Below are 20868 nucleotides of genomic sequence, written 5' to 3'. Positions count from 1 at the left end.
AATTTCACCAGATGGCATTTTATTTCTTTAAAGTAAAGCAGTCGTGGGTTTAGACAGTTGAATTTTTAAACTTCTGTATTTACTGAAAGTGCATATGGTGCTATATGGACAAAGAAATTGTGCTGAAAGAAAAACATTTCTGTCCGCAAGTACCTCATAATCTCCCAGAGGAAGAAAAATGTGCAGTTATGTGGTGTATGTCTCACGAAATCTTATATAGCTTTAATTTTCCTTCTCTGCTAAAAAATAGCTATGTGTATGTTGTGCATACCTTGAAGTCATACTATTTTAAATTCTTCTTTTGGTTGCAAATAAAAAGGTTACAACAAAATGCAATCGCTTGCCAAAGTGATCTGTGAGTGATTTCTAGAAGAAAATGAAACACAAACCAGAACTTGTTAAAAAAAAAGAAAAAAGAAAAAAAAAAGACAGAAAGAAAGAAAAAAAAATCCTGAAACCTCTGTATGTCAACGTAAGCAGATGTTGGTGTAGAATTTACAAGGATGAGAAGGCTATAAAACCTCCCTTGAGCCACTCACAGTTCATTTCAAGGCCAAGAACGCCCCCAAAATCTGTTTCTAATTTTACAGAAATCTTTTGAAATTTGGCACGGTATTCAAAAGTCCGTGGAAAGAAAAAAACCTTGTCCTAGCTTCAGCTTCCAACTCTGAAGACAGACTTGCTTCTTTTCAACGGTTTTCACAGATCCGGTGACCCACGCTCTGAAGTCAGAATTAGCTAACTTTCAAAAACATCTGGAAAAATGAAGGTTAGTATATGCAGCCTCAGGTATTGCTAAAGAATGAGGACTGGCTGAGTTGAGTTCGATCAGAGTTTTCTATTGTTTAGAAGGTGAGGTTTTGTACCTAAGTATGTACTTCCTGGAGTGGGTTGGGATTGGGAGATTGTTCTAAATATACTGTAGAAACATTTGTCCTTGCAGAGCTGGGAGGATTCCAGCAATTATAGCCAGATCAGTGGAAAACAATCAAAGACTTTGTGGGGAGGAAGAAATAGGATTTAGGTGTAAACAAAGTCTTGCCATTTCTACTACTTAGCAGAAACTGTGTATATGTCAATTTTCTTTATTTTATGTAGACGTGGTTAAAAATTGTATTTGGAGTTGCCACCTCTGCTGTGCTTGCTTTATTGGTGATGTGCATTGTCTTACGTCCTTCAAGAGGTAAGAATTTTCTCTAATTTGCTCTTATCTGCCTAGGATAGCTCAGAAAATGCACTAATGCATGGTCACAAGTGATTGAACATTTCCTGAGTGCTTATTTCCCAAAGTAAGTCTGTTATTTCTAAGAAGACATATAAGCTCACAGATATGTTGTTGAGCAACCAGAAATACTGAGGAATTTAAGGCACGAGTAGGAAGAGATTCCCAGTATTACTTCAGCAATAGAAAAACCTAAGCACTATTCCGTATCACCCCCACACCCTCCACATTATCTGCTAAATTACAAGTTTGGACAGGCCTTTAGAGAAAATATTTTTAACTAACGTTGCTTTTCATTATTGGATTGCCTTATGGAAAATAAAGATAAGTAAGAATGGAAAAGCCCAAACAGAACCTATGGAGTTTTGTATTATGAGACTTTCCAAAAATTTAGGGAGGCGGTAGAAAATAGAGATTCCAGGAATAGCTGTACAGAAAAGGTGAAATTGTTACTCTAGATACAGTAGCAATGAAAAATCAGATTAGAAGACTATTATCAAGCAAGCATTATGTTTGGTGATATATCGATCCCTTTAAAAGATTACCATTGATCTCAATTTGCTGTAAGTTGCAAGATACTATGAACTAATATTTGGGCTAGTTGAAATTTCAATTAAGGCTGTCTGCAAATAACCCAGTGATATTAGGGGAATAAGTTTTTATGAAACAATTGATGAAGAGAAGCTCAAATTCAAAAGCAGGAAAAAAATGACAACAATAACAGATATTGTGCCTTGGGGTCTTGGAAAAGGGGAAAGGTTTGTACTAATAAGTGTTAAAGTTTTATGATAGCTGAGGGGGAAAATGTTTTTAGTTACAGGTTATCTGACAGTAAAGTAAGACCAATGGTAAGCCTTTAGCTAAAAAAGGATTCTTTGCTTTAAAAAAATGAAATATAGAAAAATATTTTGAAAAATTCAAAATACTAATGGGGTTTTCACAGGATTACAAAATGGAGATGTTAATCGATATGATGAAAGCAGTGTTCTTTAGTCCTTATTTCTGCTATCTGCTGGCACTCGAGTACTCTTAGGCTGCTGAGATGTATGTATGCATCCGTATTTTTCATATTTTTTTAAGTTAAAATTGTTTTTAGACCAGTGTCTTAACTCCATGGGTTTGGGCCATATTTCCCTCAGAGGAGTAACTGTCAGATGAGGGATTAAGTCCAATTGACCTACTGAATGCTAATCCATTCAAAATTAACTCCTTGTTTGGAAAGACTCACTAGTACTTGGAATTAACACTTTGCTCCCTCAAAAATTAATGTTCTGAGAACAAAAGTGTGTGGAAATTATCGTGAGCTTGCCCCATGTTGACAGGCAAGATTGGGTTGCATGGGCACTTGGGAATTTAAGCCATAATTTTGAATGATAGGTATACTATAGTTATACATTTATAAAAACTATATAAGTATATAATATATAGGTATTTGTATAATTATATACAATCTCAATCCTTACCTTCTTCCCAATTTTAGACTTGTATATATTATACACATCAATATATATTATAAACTATGTATAGTATAAAAGTCCTGTCATTCATAGCATAGTCTTCTTTTTCAACCAGCAGGATTATTATCAGAGCAAAGTAATTTCTCAAAGAGTAATCAAATTAAACTTTAGATGAAACTTTATTACTGATTCAGCAACAGAAAAATCACCAAAAAAAAAAAAAAAAAAAAAAGCTGAGAACTGTATCTTTTCTATCTATAATGTCATTCTTTAAGTTGGTTGAAGAACTTCTCAGAATGCCACTTGCACATGGGACAATTCATTGCCTTCCTTTCCTGAGCACTATGGAGGTTGAAGCCCACAAACCAGTGTACAGGCAGCCCAGATGCTAAACGCATCCTTCTAATCTCCCTCCTGTCTTCTCACCCCAATCCTTAGTCTTTCCAGGTCAGGAGCTTTGCTCTCACCTCTTCCCAATGTGAGAATAGCATCTGAGGTACTAAGGGAGGAGAAGGGGAGGAGGAACAGAGAATTCAAGGCCAAATGAGTCTCCAGTTAGCCTTCTCACACTTCCTCAGAATTCCCATTACCTCACATTGGCCTTACGTGGCCTCATATTCTTAGCTCAGGATTTTGGCTCCAGTGTAAGAACAGTCTTCCTTTGAGAAACTTAAAGAGCTGCTTAAGAAACCTTGGTTCACTTATTTATTTATTATTGAAGAAAATCCCACCAATGATCTGCCCAACATTGTGCCAGTTGCTTGGGAAACAGAGGTGCTGCAAGCGGTCTAGAGTTCCTTGTGAAAGGCAAGGTATAAAAACCCACTATGGAGGGATGGTCATCACTACCGGATGGGATTTCCGCCATTCCCTGCCAGGTCCCAGTGGAAGAAGGAGAGAAATGGACTTTTCCACACAGGGAGAAGGTCTTGGGAACACCAGCCACAGTTCTAAGAGAGCTGTGGAGGAATTAGGCAGGATTTTAGAAACAAATAGGAAAATGTAGTGGTGAAATGGAAACGATCCATTTAGATCATCCACCTAATAATAAAAATAAGGGATAACTTTTTTGGAAAACTTTCAAAATTTCTTATTTTAATTTTCACCGAATGGGAAGCACATATGAGTTTCTATCCCTTAGTCCCAGGCCACCCCCCATTGGCCTCAGCCTACCCCCAACCCCATTCATTTCTAGCCCTTTCTTAGTCTCCTGCCTTCTGCCTGAACAGAGGTTCACTTTGTCTCTTCTTCCAAAGCACTGCTCCACTTCCCCTGTGAAGATGCAACCAGGCCAAGAATGGAAACTCACCTCCACACCTTCCCCCTCTTTTTGCCAACCCCAAAGACAAATGCAGAGATCTCATTTCAAGAGATTTCATGAGATAAACACAAACACACAAAAAACTGGAATTGGACAGTGATAGAGGTTCTGGAATTTCAAAAGTAAAGTCTATATGGCTTTGCCTTATGATTTACAGTCTCTGAATTGCTAGACCTGAATTTGTGAAATTCATGTGTGAAGGGAAAGGTTAGTGTGACCTGCCCTCCTCTTGATTTCTACTGAGTATAGAGCTCCCCACATGATGACAAGCAAATGCTCCATAAATATTAGCTCTTATTTTTCTATTTTAACATAGAGTAGCTACTGAAATAGTGATAGCTAGAATTTCATTACCTTCATTCTAATAGATAAATAACACAAGGATGGCAAGTAGGCCCTACTGCATGATGTATTTCAATTTCAAAGATGTTCTCAATGCTGAGAGTAGGGAGTCTTTACCCCTGGGTATCATCCCCATTCCTATCCCCCACCTCTTTGGATCAAAAATAAATCTTTTTCAGAAACTTTTGTGTGCAGGGCACTCATACAGGACAATAGCAGCTCTGGCACAAAAGCAAGAAAGGAAAAAGGGAGAAAGTAAAGGAAGTTGGAGGCGGGGATAGAGGATAAAGTGGAAGGAAAGAAAGAACAGGGGGAATGCAGTGGGGAGAAAATCTCAGTTCCTCTGAGCGGGGCCTCTAAGTCCTCTGGTGAAAGGAGAATCATTCTAAGTCCAGCCTCTGATCTCCCTGTAATCCTTTGTCTACCTTTAAACAGTTTGTCCTTTGCTGTTGTTTTGGGTCTGCTGTGTTTTATACAAATTTGTATAGTTGCAAATTTTTAAAAATCAGGTTTCAACTAGGAATCTTAGATTTTTGACTCCTCTTTAAGTATTAGATCTCACAACATTGGGCCCATGGTAATAGTCGAGAAGTAGGTGCTATCTTTAGACGGGCAATGCATTCTCCAGTCTGCCACAGACCTTACAACTTCTTATTTTATGGTGCACAAGACACCACATTCATTTACAGTATCTGCCAGATTTCTAGAAACAGTTGGTTTTTTAACCCTTGGACTGGAAGAGGTGTATGATTCCTCCAGGGATTAAAAATAACAATCTACTGAATATGAAAAACCTGAGAATAGCAGCCTACAGTTTTCCAGTATCATACTGTCCAGTCCACTGTGGGTCCTAGACGTGTCGATTATTTGACCAACAATGATTTGTTAAGCACCCTTCCAAATAACTGCCACCAGTCTGGGGCATGAAAGCCAACTTCTCCATCCTTGGGAAAAAGCAGTCTGATAATAAGCCAGTAAATGAATACAAAGAACAACTAGAGTGAGGGTTGTGTTAGACATCTAGGGCTGCCACAGACGTGGCTTAAACAGCTGAAATTTATTTTCTCACAGTTCTGGAGGCTGGAAGTCCAGGATCAGGATGCAGGCAGGTTTGGTTTCTTTGGAGGTTTCCCTCCTTTGCTTGTAGATGGCCGCCTTCTTGCTGTGTCCTCACATGGCCTTTTCTCTATGCACACATTCTTCTGGTGCCTCTTCCTCTTATACGGACACTAGTTTTATTAGATTAGGGCTCCACCATTATGATTTTATGTAATCTTAATCATGTGCCTCCTTCAGGGCACTGTCTCCAAATATAGTCACATTGCGACTTAGACCTTCAGTCTGAATTTGGGAGACACAATTCAGTCTGTAATGAAGATCATAAGTTAGCTTCTCTGAGATGATATTTGAGCTAAGATCTTAAGGACAGGGAGGATGCCATCCTCAATGCAGAGGGAAATGCAGGCACAAAGTCCCAAATGCAACAGGAAAGTGAGTTCAAGGAGCCAAAAAGAGAATGATAGCTGTGAGATAAAATCATGTAAACAAGTTAACACAGTAAAATATGTATCTACATATATATATGATTATATACACACATATAAAAATGCATAGTGATTACTTACTTAGCTAGGTAATGCCCTATATAATTCATTTCAGGAGATATCTGAATCCATGGACAATTTAGATAGAACAAAAATCAATATTTTGCAAGGAGAAATATAATTTAGAATGTTTGCATGTTAGGAAGAAACCCACTGTTGTTCTTGCTGTTATTATTATTACTACTACTATAACTTCAGTCATCACTTTTTGTAAAATAAGATACATGTGAGACAAAATCATCTTCAAAGGAGATGTGAATATGTTTTTAAGGCTTGAAATTTTCCCAGTATCAACATTCAGAACTGTGAAACAGACTCCCTCAAAAACATCTTAAGAGTTTTAAGCTTGTATTTTCACTGTTCTTTTGGAGGAAGTCTGAGGAAGTCTGAAGAAAAGGTTCAGAAAGTTCATGAACATAAAAGAGCTTTTGAGTTAAGTGTAAATAAATCAACTTTGCAGATTATATTTCCGTAATTTGCACTTGGATTTTAAAATCACAGAAGATGAATCTTGCCAAACTTTCTCCAAGTTTTGCCAAATTCTAAATAATATAGAAAATAATGCCAGGCTTTGGATGAATCCCATAATGCAGAAGAGGTTTACCTGTCTCTGATTTCCAAGAGAATTGTGTTACAACTTACACAAGAACATGTAGTCATAGACATACCTTGAAAAAAAAAGTTCTAAAGTTCAATTGGGGATGTGTAATCCAGGATAAACATTTTTAAAAACCAGAGACTGTCAAACTGAGTTTTAAAATATATTGTAATAACAGTTAATACAGTAGGTACAAATTGAAATGATCTTTCCGTAAGATAACCAAATACTAATCAGTCTTTTGTTTAAAATTTATTCCGTATTTATATGTAAAGAATTTTTCATTTCAGTATCTTTGTGAAATAAAAAAATAGTAAAAACAGAATAACTTACAGCTGTTATTAACCTTTACTTATATTAATCTAAATTAAATTTTTTATACAGATTATGATTTTATACCTGGTGAAAAAACTGAGGTGATGGAGCTCTTTAAAGGGACCAGATAGGTATACAATGAAATATTAGCCAGCCATCAAAAAGAACAAAATCTTTCCATTTGTAACAACATGAATGGAACTAGAGGGTATTATGCTAAGCAAAATACCTCAGTCAAGAACAAATACCATATGATTTCACTCGTGTGGAATTTAACAAACAAAACAGATGAGCATAAGGAAAGGAAAAATAAAATAAGATAAAAACAAGAAGGAGACAAATCACAAGAGATTCTTAACTCTAGGAAACAAACTGAGGGTTGCTGGAGGGGAGGTGGGTGGGAGGGTGGGGTAACAGGGTGATGAACATTAAAGAGGGCACTTGAAGTAATGAGCACTGGGGTTATATGCAAGTGCTAAATCACTAAATTCTACCCCTGAAACTAATAATAATCTACATGTTAACTAAACTTAATTTAAATAAATTTTTTTAAAATAATAAAGAAACAGGATAGAAAGACTTTATGTCAAAAAATCAGATAACATAGGTGAAATGGAAACATTTCTAGAAAGATACAAACTACCAAATTTATTCAAGAATAAATAGAAAATAAGAATAGAACTGTAAGAACTAGAGATTGATTCAGTGATTTAGAAACTTCCCACAAAGAAAACCCCAGGCCCAGATGGCTTCACTGGTAAACTCTATCAAACATTTAAAAAAGAATTATTACTAATCCTTCACAAACTCTTCCAAAAATATAAAAGAACACCTCCCAACTCATTCCTTGAGGCCAGCGTTACCATGAAACCAAAATCATACAAAGATGTGACAAGAAAAAAAATGACGGAGAAATATATCTTATGAATACAGATGAAAAAATCCTCAACAAAGTACTAAATTCAAGCAAAACAAATTCAGCGATCTTCAAAGAATAATATGCCATTACCAATGTGGAATTTATCCTAAGAATACAAGATTGGTTTAACATTCAAAAATCAATTACTATAATAAACTGTATTAATAGAAGAAAGGGCAAAAATCATATGATTATCTCAATAGGCACAGTAAAAAGATTGAACACCCTTTCATTATAAAAACACCCAGCAGACTAAAATTAGGAAGAAGTTCCTCTATCTTTTTTTTTTAAGAATTTATTTATTTATTTATTTATTTATTTATTTATTTATTTATTAATGAGAGAGAGAGAGGCAGAGACACAGGCAGAGGGAGAAGCAGGCTCCCTGCAGGGAGCCTGATGTGGGACTCAATCCCAGGTCTCTAGGATCAGGCCATGTGCTAAAGGGGCCTAAACTACTGAGCCATCCGGGCTGCCCAAAATCCCTCTATCTGATAAAGAACATCTACAAAAAATTCACAGCTAACATCACAGTGGTAAAAGATTCAGTCGTTTCCCCCTAATATCGAGAACACACCACTTCTGTTCAGTATTTTTTGGTGGTTGTACAAGGGCAATTAGGTAAGGAGAAGAAATAAATAAAAAGTATCCAGAGTGTGGGATCCCTGGGTGGCGCAGCGGTTCGGCGCCTGCCTTTGGCCCAGGGCGCGATCCTGGAGACTCGGGATCGAATCCCACGTCGGGCTCCCGGTGCATGGAGCCTGCTTCACCCTCTGCCTGTGTCTCTGCCTCTCTCTCTCTCTCTGTGTGACTATCATAAATAAATAAAAATTTTAAGAAAATTAAAAAAAAAAGTATCCAGACTGGAAAGGAAGAAGTAAAACTGTCTCTATTTGCAGATGGTATAATCTGGTTTATAGAAAATCTCAAGGAATTCACCAAAAAACTATTCAAACTATAAAAACTTTAGGTAAGTTGTAAGATACAAAATCAATATATAAAAATCAATTGCATTTCTATACCTTAACAATTAACAGTCAAAATGATCTAAATAAATGGAAAGACATCCTACATAAACTTAATATTTATATAGATCATAAAACTAAATATTTTTAAGATGGCAATACTCCCTAAATTTATCTACAACTTAAATATAATTCTTATCCAAATCCAAGATAACTCACAGAAATCGACAAGCTGAACCTAAAATTCATATGGAAATGAAAAGGGCCCAGAATAGCTATCTTGAAAAAGAACAAAGTTGGAGGAATCACACTTTCTTATTTCAAAACTTACTACAAAACTTACATAATCAAAACAGTGTGGTGCTTGCATAAGGATATACATATAGATCAATGGAATACAATTTAGAGTCTAAAACTAAAGCCTATATATATATATATATATATATATATATATATATATTTCATTGTTTTTTTTTTTTTGTAAGGGTGCCATAACAATTTAATGGGAAAAGTTTTTTCAATAAAAGGTATTGGGATAACTGAATATCCACATGCAAAAACAATAGCAACAACAACAACAAAAGCATGCTGGACTTCCTTCCTCACACAATACAAAAGAATTAGGTCTAAATAGATCTGAGACTTAGATGTAGGAGTTAAGTCTATAAAAGTCTTAAAACATAGAAATAAATCTTCATGTTCTTGAATTAGTCAATGCTTTCTCAGATAAAAGCACAAGCAACAAAATAAAAAGTACATACATTGAACTTCACTGAAATTTAATGCTTTGGGATTACAAAAGATACCAAGGAAGTGAAAAGACTACCCACAAAATGGGAAAAAATGTTTGCAAATCATATATCTGATAACGGACTTGCATTCAGAATATATAAAGAACTCTTAAAAGTCAATAATAAAAAGGCAAATAATCCAATTTAAAAACAAAGGATAGACAGCTCCCCCTTCCCCCAAAAAAGGTATACAAATGACCAATAAGCACATGAAAAGATGCTTAACATCATTAGTCATTAGGAAAATGTAGATTAAAACTTGAATGAAATACCAGGCATGAAGTTGCAGGTGGAGCAATTAGGCATCTATGATAGTCTACCTAGTGAGAAATGGCTTGGCCTTGGGGGTGCAGTAGAAATGGAAAAAAAAAACAAAACAGACAATAGAGAGATCTTAGAGACTGAGTTGTCAGGCTTGGATGTTGGACAAAGGCAGTAAGGAAGGAGGAGGTCAAGGATGACTCCAGGTATTTGAATCGAGGAACTACGTGGGTGACAGTGCCATTGACTTAGAGACTTAGAGAAGTCTGGAGGGACAGCATGGGACTCTTTTTTATTTTTAGCTTTCAACATAGTGAGTTTGAAATGCCTGAGAGATGTGCAGAGATGTTAAGGAGGAAGTTTTAATAGACAGGCCTGGAATCCAGAGAAGAAATCCAACTGGGGATTTCAGGTGTGACAGCAATGGTGGAGGTGAGTCGGCCCACAGATATGTAATAGATACCGTGGGAGAGAATGAAATGGCTGAGGAAAGTCGTTCTTCCTTAGACCCCAAGGAACAGCAATATGAGCCACACCAAAATCTAAAGTAGAGGTTAGAGGATGAGCTGACAAAGGAGACTGAGTGAGCTTCAAAAAGAGACAAAGGATCCCTGGGTGGCGCAGCGGTTTGGCGCCTGCCTTTGGCCCAGGGCGCGATCCTGGAGACCCGGGATCGAATCCCACATCGGGCTCCCGGTGCATGGAGCCTGCTTCTCCCTCTGCCTGTGTCTCTGCCTCTCTCTCTCTCTCTCTCTGTGACTATCATAAATAAATAAAAGTAAAAAAAAAAAAAGAGAGAGAGAGAGAGAGAGAGAGAGAGACAAAGGAGGGGCAGCCCCTGTGGCTCAGCGGTTTAGTGCCGCCTTCAGTCTGGGGCCTGATCCTGGAGACCCTGGATTGAGTCCCACGTTGGGCTCCCTGCATGGAGCCTGCTTCTCCCTCTGCCTCTCTCTCTCTCTCTCTCTCTCTCTCTGTGTGTGTGTGTGTTTGTGTGTGTTTCTCGTGAATAAATAAATACAATCTTAAAAAAAAATACACAAGGTTGGCTTTCACTTTGAGGATCACCCAAATGGCATTGACTGTTCCTGTTCTTTTTCTTTTTTTTAATTCAACTTGCCAACATAGAATACTCAGTGTTCGTCTCATCATGTGCCCTCCTTAATTCCTGTCACCCAGTTATCCCATCCCGCCACCCACCTCCTCTTCTGCAACCCTTTGTTCCAAGAGTTAGGAGTCTCTCATGGCTTGTCTTCCTCTCTAATTGTTCCCCACTCAGTTTCCCTCCTTTCCTTTAGGGTATTGTTCCTGTTCTTATGCATTGTGTTGACCATATCTTCTGATCTTCAAAGCTTTAGAGATCATGAAAAAAATTCCCTCATTAAAATAACATAGCACAACAATCACACAATACACAAATGGACTTTTAAAAACCTGACAATTCCTCTGACTTACGTTGTTCAGTGTTATTTATAGAAAGAACCACAGAAAATTGCTTTCAGAAACTAGGAACTACTAGATTCTTCAGTGACCTCTTCGCTCTGACAAAGCTCAAATTGCCTCATTTTCTCTTAACCTACATTTTGAGGTGTAATTATTCTACCCTTTTGTGTGTTTCTTGGTTCTTGACCTTATTTTTGTGTTTATTTTGTTCTGCTGTTGTTGTTTTGACATGTGCTTTCACTTTTAATCACAGCGTAGTAATAAAATGCCAGCCTCTAAGATCAGATGGAGTAGATTTAAACTCCATCTCTGTTATGTATTAGGCAAGTTACTTTACTTCTCTAATATCCATTTCCTAATCTGTAAAATGGTGCTAATAATAGTACTTATGTCTGAGAATTGCTGTGAGTATTTAATGGGACCAATGCATGTAGTATGCTTGGTACTTATAAGAACTTAGTAAATTATTACTGATCTAAAGTTGCCTCAGATCTATCTTTTGTTCAGGGTTGTCAGCCTTTGCCGAAATATCATATGAGTTTGTAAGTAGTATATTTCACATCCTAGTATTTCCTACACTTGTCCTTGTGGCGCTCCTTCCATGTGATATGATGGCTGGAGGTGAGGCCTCTTCCCAGAGAGCATCTCTATAGACCCCACAGACACACAGGTGTGGTGTGCCTGGGAGCTCCCGTCACTTTCCTTGAGGTGGCTCATAAGCATCGCTTCCAAATCAAGGTCAAAAGTGAGAACAAAATGACCTTCCAGCAATTTGAGTGCCCATTTGAACCATATTTTTCTCATTTAGTTGACAATGAATATCAGAGCTAACATCAGATATCTCTGCTCTGACGCTCTCGATTTTTCAGGCCTGGAAAATTAAATGGCAGAAATAGAAACAAAGTCCTAATAATGGATACACAAAGCTTTAAGAGAGAAGTAGGAAAACAGTGAATCACTACTGTGAATCATTTCTGTGAATTGTAATTTCTTGGATTTGTAATTGAAACAATTTTCAGCTTGGCTTTAATAAGTTGAAAATGCAAATAACTAAAGTACAGTTAATTAGGGTATTTAAGCAGTGTATGAGTAACTTGTGCTAACAATGGACCAAATTGAATTTAAGGGCACTATCAGGAGTTAAGTGTTAACCAAGTGAGTGTCAGCTACATATAGAAGAGAAATATGCTTTCAGAATTGGTCTGTGCTTCTGTTCAATTATTTAATTTAAAAATTATAGATGTCAAAACTGAACTTCCAAAATAATCAGAAGATTCTATTTCCAAATTAAAACATTATTTAGAAAAGGGAATGAAAATCTACTTATTCATTCAGTAACTATTTGTAGAATCTTTTCCAAGTGATTGGAACTTGTTGAGTGTGATTGATGCCATGGAGTGGCACTTTATACTGATTTACACACTATCATGCACTCAAACCACTAGAAAACAATGACCTCCATGCTTTCCCTGCAATCTCCCTTTAATCTAATCTGGGGCAGAATCAGTCCACTTACTTCATTCTTCAAGGATCAGCAGAGGGAATATACCCAAAGAAGAGTCCATTTGGACATAGCCTCAAAGCAATAAGCAAGAGGACTGAATGGGAGTATAAATGTTAAAGGATACCATTAACATTCCTTAAAAGCCATGATCAACACTTAGTTGTAGGGTGTCTATGTCTATGAGGTATGGATTGCTATGCAGGCTAGCCCCACCCATGTACCAGGAGTTTATAGGCAAGGAGCAAGTCCACTGATAGCCACAGGAGTTCAATGAATCAAGCGGGTTCAATGAAATTACTAAATTGCAGAATCATCAACTGAAGGGCTTGGTAAAAATAAAAGCTACCAGGGCCTCAGGGCCTAGAGATTCTGAATCAGTAGGTTTAAGATAAAGACTAGGAATCTGTTTTTCAAAAAACAGTCCCAGTGACTCCAAGAATAAATTTTGACACAGTCTGCAAATGAAGACATGTCCAGGTAGAAGAGTGTACATGTGAAATTCACAACATCCACAGGAAGGTAAAGAGTAAGGGCAGGCATATCTTTGTGGGAGAATTAATGAAAGTAAGTTATATAAAATCTGTTCAGTTGATTTATTTCTTCATTCAACAACTATTTATCATGTTCTCACTCTATGCTAAGTACTGTCCTGGCTACTGGGCATATAATAGTTAAAAAAAATCAAATACAGACTACTGTCAAGGGGAAGCACCTACACCTTATACAACTCGCATAAATACAGAGATGAAAATGGTTCATGTACAATAAATTTAGGTAAGCATTGAGATAGCAGTAAGCCAATAACATTTTCATAGAACCCAATGGAAGTTCATTTCTCCTGGTAGCTGACGTAGAGGTCAACACTGATGGTATAGTGAAACATAATTATGTTTATGGTCTTTCTAGATGTACAAAGAACCAAAGCTTGATTAGGAAATTCTGAGTAAACTTCATGTCTCATAACTCATAAAAGTGACCTAATGCAACTTCTCAGAACAGATACATTACTCCATTGCATTTATGAACATGTAGCCATTTTCAGGAGAAAGAATTCCTAATTTAACTTATTCCCATGATTTGGTATTACTCTAATCCCATCCTGGCTCTGGCATAATCACAACTTCTGAGCCCTGGCTACACCATATGTGAGGTTAAGAGCAATTGCCTACCCTAAATCTGTGCCATGAACCTTCCTCGTTTCCACATCAGTATGGCCTGGCTCCTCTGGATATGTGTTTTGTACATCTACTCATCACTTCTTGGGTGTTGGTGGGGCTTATTATCATTATAGTAATTAGTAGTATAGTTAATACATGTTTAAAATTGCTTTTCAGATATTTTGAGTCATAATATGACATATGCTAAGTTCTATATATATGTTATTGGCATTTATAGCTCCTATGCACCCATTTAAAATAAATGACTAACTAGGAAATGATATGCAATACACTTTCTTGGATACTCTGAATTAGACATTCTAATAGAGTAAATAACAAATCCCTAAAAGCTTTCTGAGAAATCTGACATGGATCAGAATGATTGTTAACGATATGAAAAGGAAAAAGAGTAAGTATTCTAAAAATAATTTGAAACTCTTGTTTTTTGTTAATTTTATTTATCCATATATGCGATAATAGTACTAACTCTATTTTGATCAGAATTGTGATATTTCCGTTATGGAGGTATAAGATGACCAAAATGTTCCAAGCACAACTGATGAATTTCATCATAGTAAAATGAAACTGAACATTAATTATATATACTAATAGTCTAATCTGAAACTGCATTTCCTTTACTGTGATTTTAGTAGATATTTAAAAACGAAACAGTTCCCATGGTCGAATTAGTTTGGGAAACACTGTTCAAGAATATTTATTTTGGGATGGGATGCCTGGGTTGCTCACTGGTTGAGCGTCTGCCTTTGCCTCAGGTCGTGATCCGGGGTCTGGAATTGAGTCCCACACCAGGCTCCCCGCAGGGAGCCTGCTTCTCTCTCTGCCTGTGTCTCTGCCTGTCTCTGTGTCTCTCATGAATAAATAAATACAATCTTTTTTTTAAAAAAAAGAATATTTATTTGGTAGGAGGTTGGGCAAAATGGATGAAAGGGAGTGAGAGATACAGGCTTCCAGTTATAGAATGAATAAGTCACAGGAATAAAAGGCACAGCATAAGGAACATAGTGATATTGTAATAGCGATGTATGGGGACAGATGGTAGCTGCGCTTGTGGTGAACATAACATAATGAATGTATAAACTTGTTGAATCACTATGTTGTACACCTGAAACTAGTGTAGCATTGTATGTCAACTATACTCAAATTTTAAAAAAGGAAAAAATATGGAAAGAATACTGATAAGTTACAATAATAGCAAAAGCTAACATTTATTCACTGATTACCATGTGCCAAGCATAGAGCTAAATGTTTCATTTCAATTACTTCACTTAATTTAGCCTTCTATAGAAATGAAGATTAACTGCTGTGAATTTCTCAATTAAGCATAATTGCAAGCAAGGAAAATTATATGCAAGGATATTTAAATAGGAAAATCTATTATGTAAGTCATTAGCCATAATCAAAGCATAACTTCTGCTAGATGAAAAAGTAAATAAACAACAGTAAATAAATAAACCACCAAGGTTATATTTACTTATTGAATTAATATCACAAAAAGTCTTTTTAAAACCAATTATCTAGGAGTTTATTTTTAGTATTCACAATAAAGGATTCACTGAATTGAATTTTTTTTCATCTATATGTTCAGGATTGTGTAGACACAAATTAAACGTATCTCAAAAAGGAAAGTAATTTCCACTGCAAATAGTGTTAGAATTTCCCTTAACTCTATTAGAAACAGATTGCAATTTCCTTTTAGGAGAGTTAAGTAAAATTTAATTAAATCCTTCACAAGTATTCTAATGTTATTGTAGTTAAATGGTCTTTAATTCATTGAATAGGAATTATAAAATCAGTGGTATAAATATTATACAAGACCATTTAAGTAAATAGAAGAATTTTTATTATGAATAGCTGTATGGCATGTACAACCTTACTTAGAATTCAAAGAGAATGTAAGAAGATAAATATCTCAAAAACAGAATAACTTAGTGTTATTAGTGTCTGATTGCAAAGGGGTTCATCAGCCTCTTGTGTTCTTATAGCCATCAGAATAATTTTTAGTAAATTAAGAAAATGATTCAGGGTCCTAATTAAGCATATGGAGCATACATACATCAGTGTGTATCAGTTAAAATAGCAGAAGATGCTGTTATCCAGTTGGTCAACTAACTCTTATCACATGGCTATACATTTATGTAATTACAAGGTTATAGAGCATGCTGAGTCAAATTTCTTTTTTTTTTAATATTTTTTTCTTTATTTATTTATGATAGTCACACACACAGAGAGAGAGAGAGAGGCAGAGACACAGGCAGAGGGAGAAGCAGGCTCCATGCACCGGGAGCCCGACGTGGGATTCGATCCCGGGTCTCCAGGATCGCGCCCTGGGCCAAAGGCAGGCGCCAAACCGCTGCGCCACTCAGGGATCCCCTGAGTCTCAAATTTCAAAAGCTAGTCTGGTAGGACTGGAAGTATTATCATCATTTTCTAGTTCAATCTTTTATAATATTACAGGTGAGCAAGCTGTGATGCCAGAGGTTGACTTACCAAAGCCATATAGAAAATTAGTAGTAGAATGATTCTTTAAAAAAAGAGGGCATAAATCTCATCAATCCATCCATTCATCCATCCAGCCATTCTTCATTTCATGTGTTCATTCATTAAACAGACATTTGTTAAATGCCTATTATGTTCTAGATACTAGGGATGTGATGGTGAGCAAAACTAGATATGGTCCCTGGTCTTATGGTGACTATTTTGAGAATACAGTGGAAAGTGGAGAAATAGTAATAAAATAATCACTCAAATACATGTAAGATTACAAATCAAGACAAATACTTTTTTAGAAAATGAACATGGTCTATGGAAATATATAACAAGGGGACCAGATCTAAATCAGAAGGGCTTTCCCAGAGAAGTGACCTTTACATTAAGCATTTATAGCCTGAATAGAAGCAACAAGAGAGGAGAAGGTGCAAAGAGGCACAGAAGCCCTGGAGAAAGAAATGAGTATCTGAAGAACAGAAAGCCCAGCATGTTTGGAGTCTAAGAAGTAATGAGAGAGAGGCAAGAAGGAACAGGAAGGCCATCCCAGACCAGTTAGGGCCAATAGTTCAGACAAACATTTGGTCTTTATCCTAAGAGTTATGGAAAGCTGTGAGAGAGTTTAGCAGGAGGATAAAGTTATAGCTCTCATCTTCGACAGTTTTATTTTTACATGGGCAAATACCAGATTCACAACTGCTATTCAAGGTATAGGACATTTTTCTAAGTTTTGGTTCTGTAAGTGATGGCCTGGAGAAGGGGTAGGGTGGGAGGGATAGAGAATGGCAATATGGATATGAAGGAGGTTTGGAAGTTGGTTGCCATACTATCCATCTGGCGTATCTGACTGTTTGGGAGCTCTATAATGAATGTGTTCTGAGAATAGAGTCATGTTTGAAAAACACAATTGTTTTGGAAGATTCAAATATAGGTGAAATTTGCTTGTGGTTTGTGAGCTACCTTCGGAGAGGTTTTACATGGCAAAACCCTACTTCTGGAATTGTTAAGATGATGTGGCTTTTGTGGGTTGTTGTGGCTCATTTTCTCTATAAAAATCCCAGTCAGGAAGAGAAATTATCTAGGTTCATTAATGTCTCCTCTCTTGAGGTGTCTGAAGGTAAAGATTTGGGCTGACCTCTTCTGACCAAAGAGGATGCTAAACTATGTTGTTGATAAACCAGTAGTAATCCAAGCCAAGCATCTATGACAAAATACAACGAACAGCTTAAATGACTAGGTTTTTAGGCTAGTCTGCAATCCCAGCTTTGCACGGTTTAGAGTTGTTGGAACATCATCTCATCTTTTTTTAAAATACTCTGACAACTCTGCACAGCCTGAATAGCGTCCCTGCTGCTCAGCATGGCCCTCCTGGACACCCTCTGGTCCTTCTAGGCAAGCAAACTGGCCTCTAGGCCTTCATTAGCCTGTCCGTCAGGGAGATAACAATGCTCACAGATCTTGAGACAGGAGTTAAACAAATGTTTAGCAATGGCAGATCTTCTCTTCTCTTCTCTTCTTCTCTTCTCTTCTCTTCTCTTCTCTTCTCTTCTCTTCTCTTTTTTGAGAAAGAGAGAAAATGTGTGTGCATGCAAATGGGATGGGGGAGGGGCAGAGAGAGAGGGACAGAGAAAATCTTATGCAGGCTTCATGCTTACTCAGCGTGGAACCCACTTGGGGTTCAATCTGAGATCATGACCTGAGCAGAAACCAAGAGTCGGTAGCTCAACCCACTGAACCACCCAGGTGCCCAGCAGGTCTTTTCATTACATTAGATAGAACAGATGAGAGGATTTATTTAAATTTAATCATCTTTTTAGTAATAATGTTTCCATTTCTCCCAAAGTTCATGACTCCGAAGGAGGTACAACAAGAGCACTCACACTGGAGGATATTTTAAATGGGACATTTACCTATAAAACATTTTTTCCAAACTGGATTTCAGGTAAATGAATTATTTGTTTATCTTTTGAGTTCTTAAAAAATATGTGTTTTTTGTTTTTATTTTTAGTACCAATGCATCTCTATGGTAACCAAAGCAATATCATCTGAAATGGAAAGAAAGAGCAATTATTTAGACAAGTCAAGTGGCCACCAAAACACCTTTGGCAGAATCATTGGTCTGCGTTTACCCAATAGTAATGATGTCACTTAGAGTTTCAGCAAGAAAGTAAAAATTGAGAGTGCATTGCTAGAATAATTTGAGCATATTGTATGGTTCTTCAGAATGGGAGATATGCACCTATTTAGGAGATGTCATAAGAATTTTACCAAAAGAGAAATTCCATTGTCAACCTGGATAATCTGAGAAATGGACAAATCTTACTCTGACAAAAAGTCTTTCATGGGCCAAAAAATTGATATTTTTATATAAGTTTCCAAAATAGGATGTTGTCAGATAAGTCTAACCAAACAAGTAGTAAGGTCAACTACATTGTTTATGACATTATAGTTTATATCTAAAGTACAACTGAACAAATTTGAATATTTTGATTCTTCTCTTTAGGAAATAAAATGCACATCAAATGGGTTTTAAATTAAATCAAACACAACCCAAAAGTAATGTATTTTTTCATTGCAAAACAAACATACCATTTTAAACTAGTTTATCATCCTTGTAACATAGAGAAAAATTTATTCCCAAGCACCCTGAACTGGTCGTTATAGGACAGCTACTAGTAAACATAGCATTTTTTTGTGGAGAGTAGAGTAGAGCATCCTTTCATCACTTCCACTGTCAACTTATTATTTTAAATCTGACAAAGCAATGTCCTGGACAGGGAAGAAAAACAAAGTAAATCTGTGAAATAAGAGAGGTTTCTCTTTCTTATAAATGTATTTCCTATTAAGGGAGATCATTTCAAGTTTATTTTCCTTCTTGTTTAAAGGACAAGAATATCTTCATCAGTCTACAGATAATGATATAGTATATTACAATATTGAAACAGGAGAATCATATACCATTTTGAGTAATGCCACCATGGTATGTATCCAGCATCATCTTCCTCCTCAAAACTTTGCCATTTCTTCACTAATCAAGGACCAAACTCTCAGCACTTGATCTGGACTCAACATGCCTTCTTGGCTCCATCTCTCACGAAATTGTCGAATTCTCTCTTCTGGTCACACTAGACTACTGCCCTGGTCTTCTCTCAATCACCTAGCATCTTTCTTTCTCTGTGGAAAAAGTGTAGCAAGAAACAAGAGTCAAGAACTCAGTCTTTATCACAGGGAAACCGAGGCTCCAATACAAGTCTGTCAATTCCCTAGTTACGGAAAGTTATATAGGGTTCTTCACTACACTAGCCACGATGTACCTCATTTTCTCTCTCTAAAGGGTAGGAAGAATAATATCTCTCTGGGTTACTACAAGAGGTAAGTGATGTAACATTGGAATGTAGTAGAACGGTGCCTAACACGGAATACACGCTCAATAAACAAGAGCTAGGAGATGTAGGTACGTGCTGCTCTAACTCCCAGGCTCTCAGTCCCCTTGCTTTCTCCACCCTCAAAACCCTACTAATATTTTAAAGTCAAGCTCAGATGATACTCTCCTCCTCTGCGCAATCAATGATCTTCTCATTTGGATTTGATCTCTTCTTTTTTTAATGCTTTGACAATGTTATATTTATATATCTTTAATAGAACTTTCTAATTTGCAATGCATTACTGATTTTCAAGCTTAACATTTTAAGCTTCTAGAAATCACAAGGTATATCCTATTTATCACATCTTCTTCCCATAATGTTTAATAAATTTCTTTGTATACAGTAAGTGCTATGTAAACATTTTTAAAAATTGCATCGAAGGCATATGTATGTAGGAGTATATCAGTTATATGATATCCTTTTAGAACTACACATTTACATGGCTCTGGGTGGTTTTTTTTCTGTATTCTAATCAACTTCTTTATAATTTCAGAAAAGTGTGAATGCTTCAAATTATGGCTTATCACCTGATCGTCAATTTGCATATCTAGAAAGTGATTATTCAAAGGTATGGACTATTTAATTTGGGTATATCTGTTTATATCTCTTACTAATCCACAGTTTGACTTGTAAAAGTAAGAGGAAGCAAGAGTATATTTTTATATCTAAATATTCAAGAAGTTAATGTGGGTTCTCAATGAGCCCCCAAAGTATAACTGAAACATACACAAATAATTCAGAATTTGGTGTACTTGTCTGGTTATCATCCAGGTAGTAGAAACTACTTTCCTCTGGGGGGGATACATTTCGGGGCACTGATGTTTATCAGAAATGGGAGAGTTATACTTGTATTTCTAAAGCTATTTGACTTCACAAATCATTATTTCGCACATATTTTAACCTCTTGAAAGTTTATTATTATTGAAAATGGGAATATCAACGTGTAACCTATTTAATTCACTTGCTCAGGTAAAATAATACATAGCCAGTGGTAGACCAGGGTTTAAATCTGTGTGTTCAAAAGCCTGGAAAAGGAGAATCC

At 36.5% G+C, this 20868-nt stretch overlaps 1 protein-coding gene across 3 annotated transcripts in view; it reads left to right on the top strand.

Moving 5' to 3' along the window:
- Nucleotides 1-349: 349 nt before the first annotated feature.
- Nucleotides 350-20868, top strand: part of LOC112674676 (fibroblast activation protein alpha) — a 72409-nt gene continuing 51890 nt past the window's right edge. The window contains exons 1-5 of one of the 3 annotated variants that reach the window (XM_025471050.3): nucleotides 350-769; nucleotides 1099-1183; nucleotides 18245-18343; nucleotides 19287-19381; nucleotides 20320-20394. In XM_025471050.3, coding sequence (XP_025326835.1) covers nucleotides 764-769; nucleotides 1099-1183; nucleotides 18245-18343; nucleotides 19287-19381; nucleotides 20320-20394 — 360 coding nt within the window. In that variant the 5' untranslated portion in view covers nucleotides 350-763. The remainder of the gene's footprint in view (nucleotides 770-1098; nucleotides 1184-18244; nucleotides 18344-19286; nucleotides 19382-20319; nucleotides 20395-20868) is intronic. The other 2 variants (XR_004804503.2, XM_025471049.3) reach the window with 2 other exon arrangements.

This window comes from Canis lupus, chromosome 36 (assembly GCF_003254725.2).
Source record: "Canis lupus dingo isolate Sandy chromosome 36, ASM325472v2, whole genome shotgun sequence".
In the NCBI taxonomy this organism is placed as follows: domain Eukaryota; kingdom Metazoa; phylum Chordata; class Mammalia; order Carnivora; family Canidae; genus Canis; species Canis lupus.
The sequence above is the reverse complement of the archived record's forward strand: the minus strand, read 5'-3'. Positions and strand labels throughout refer to the sequence as shown.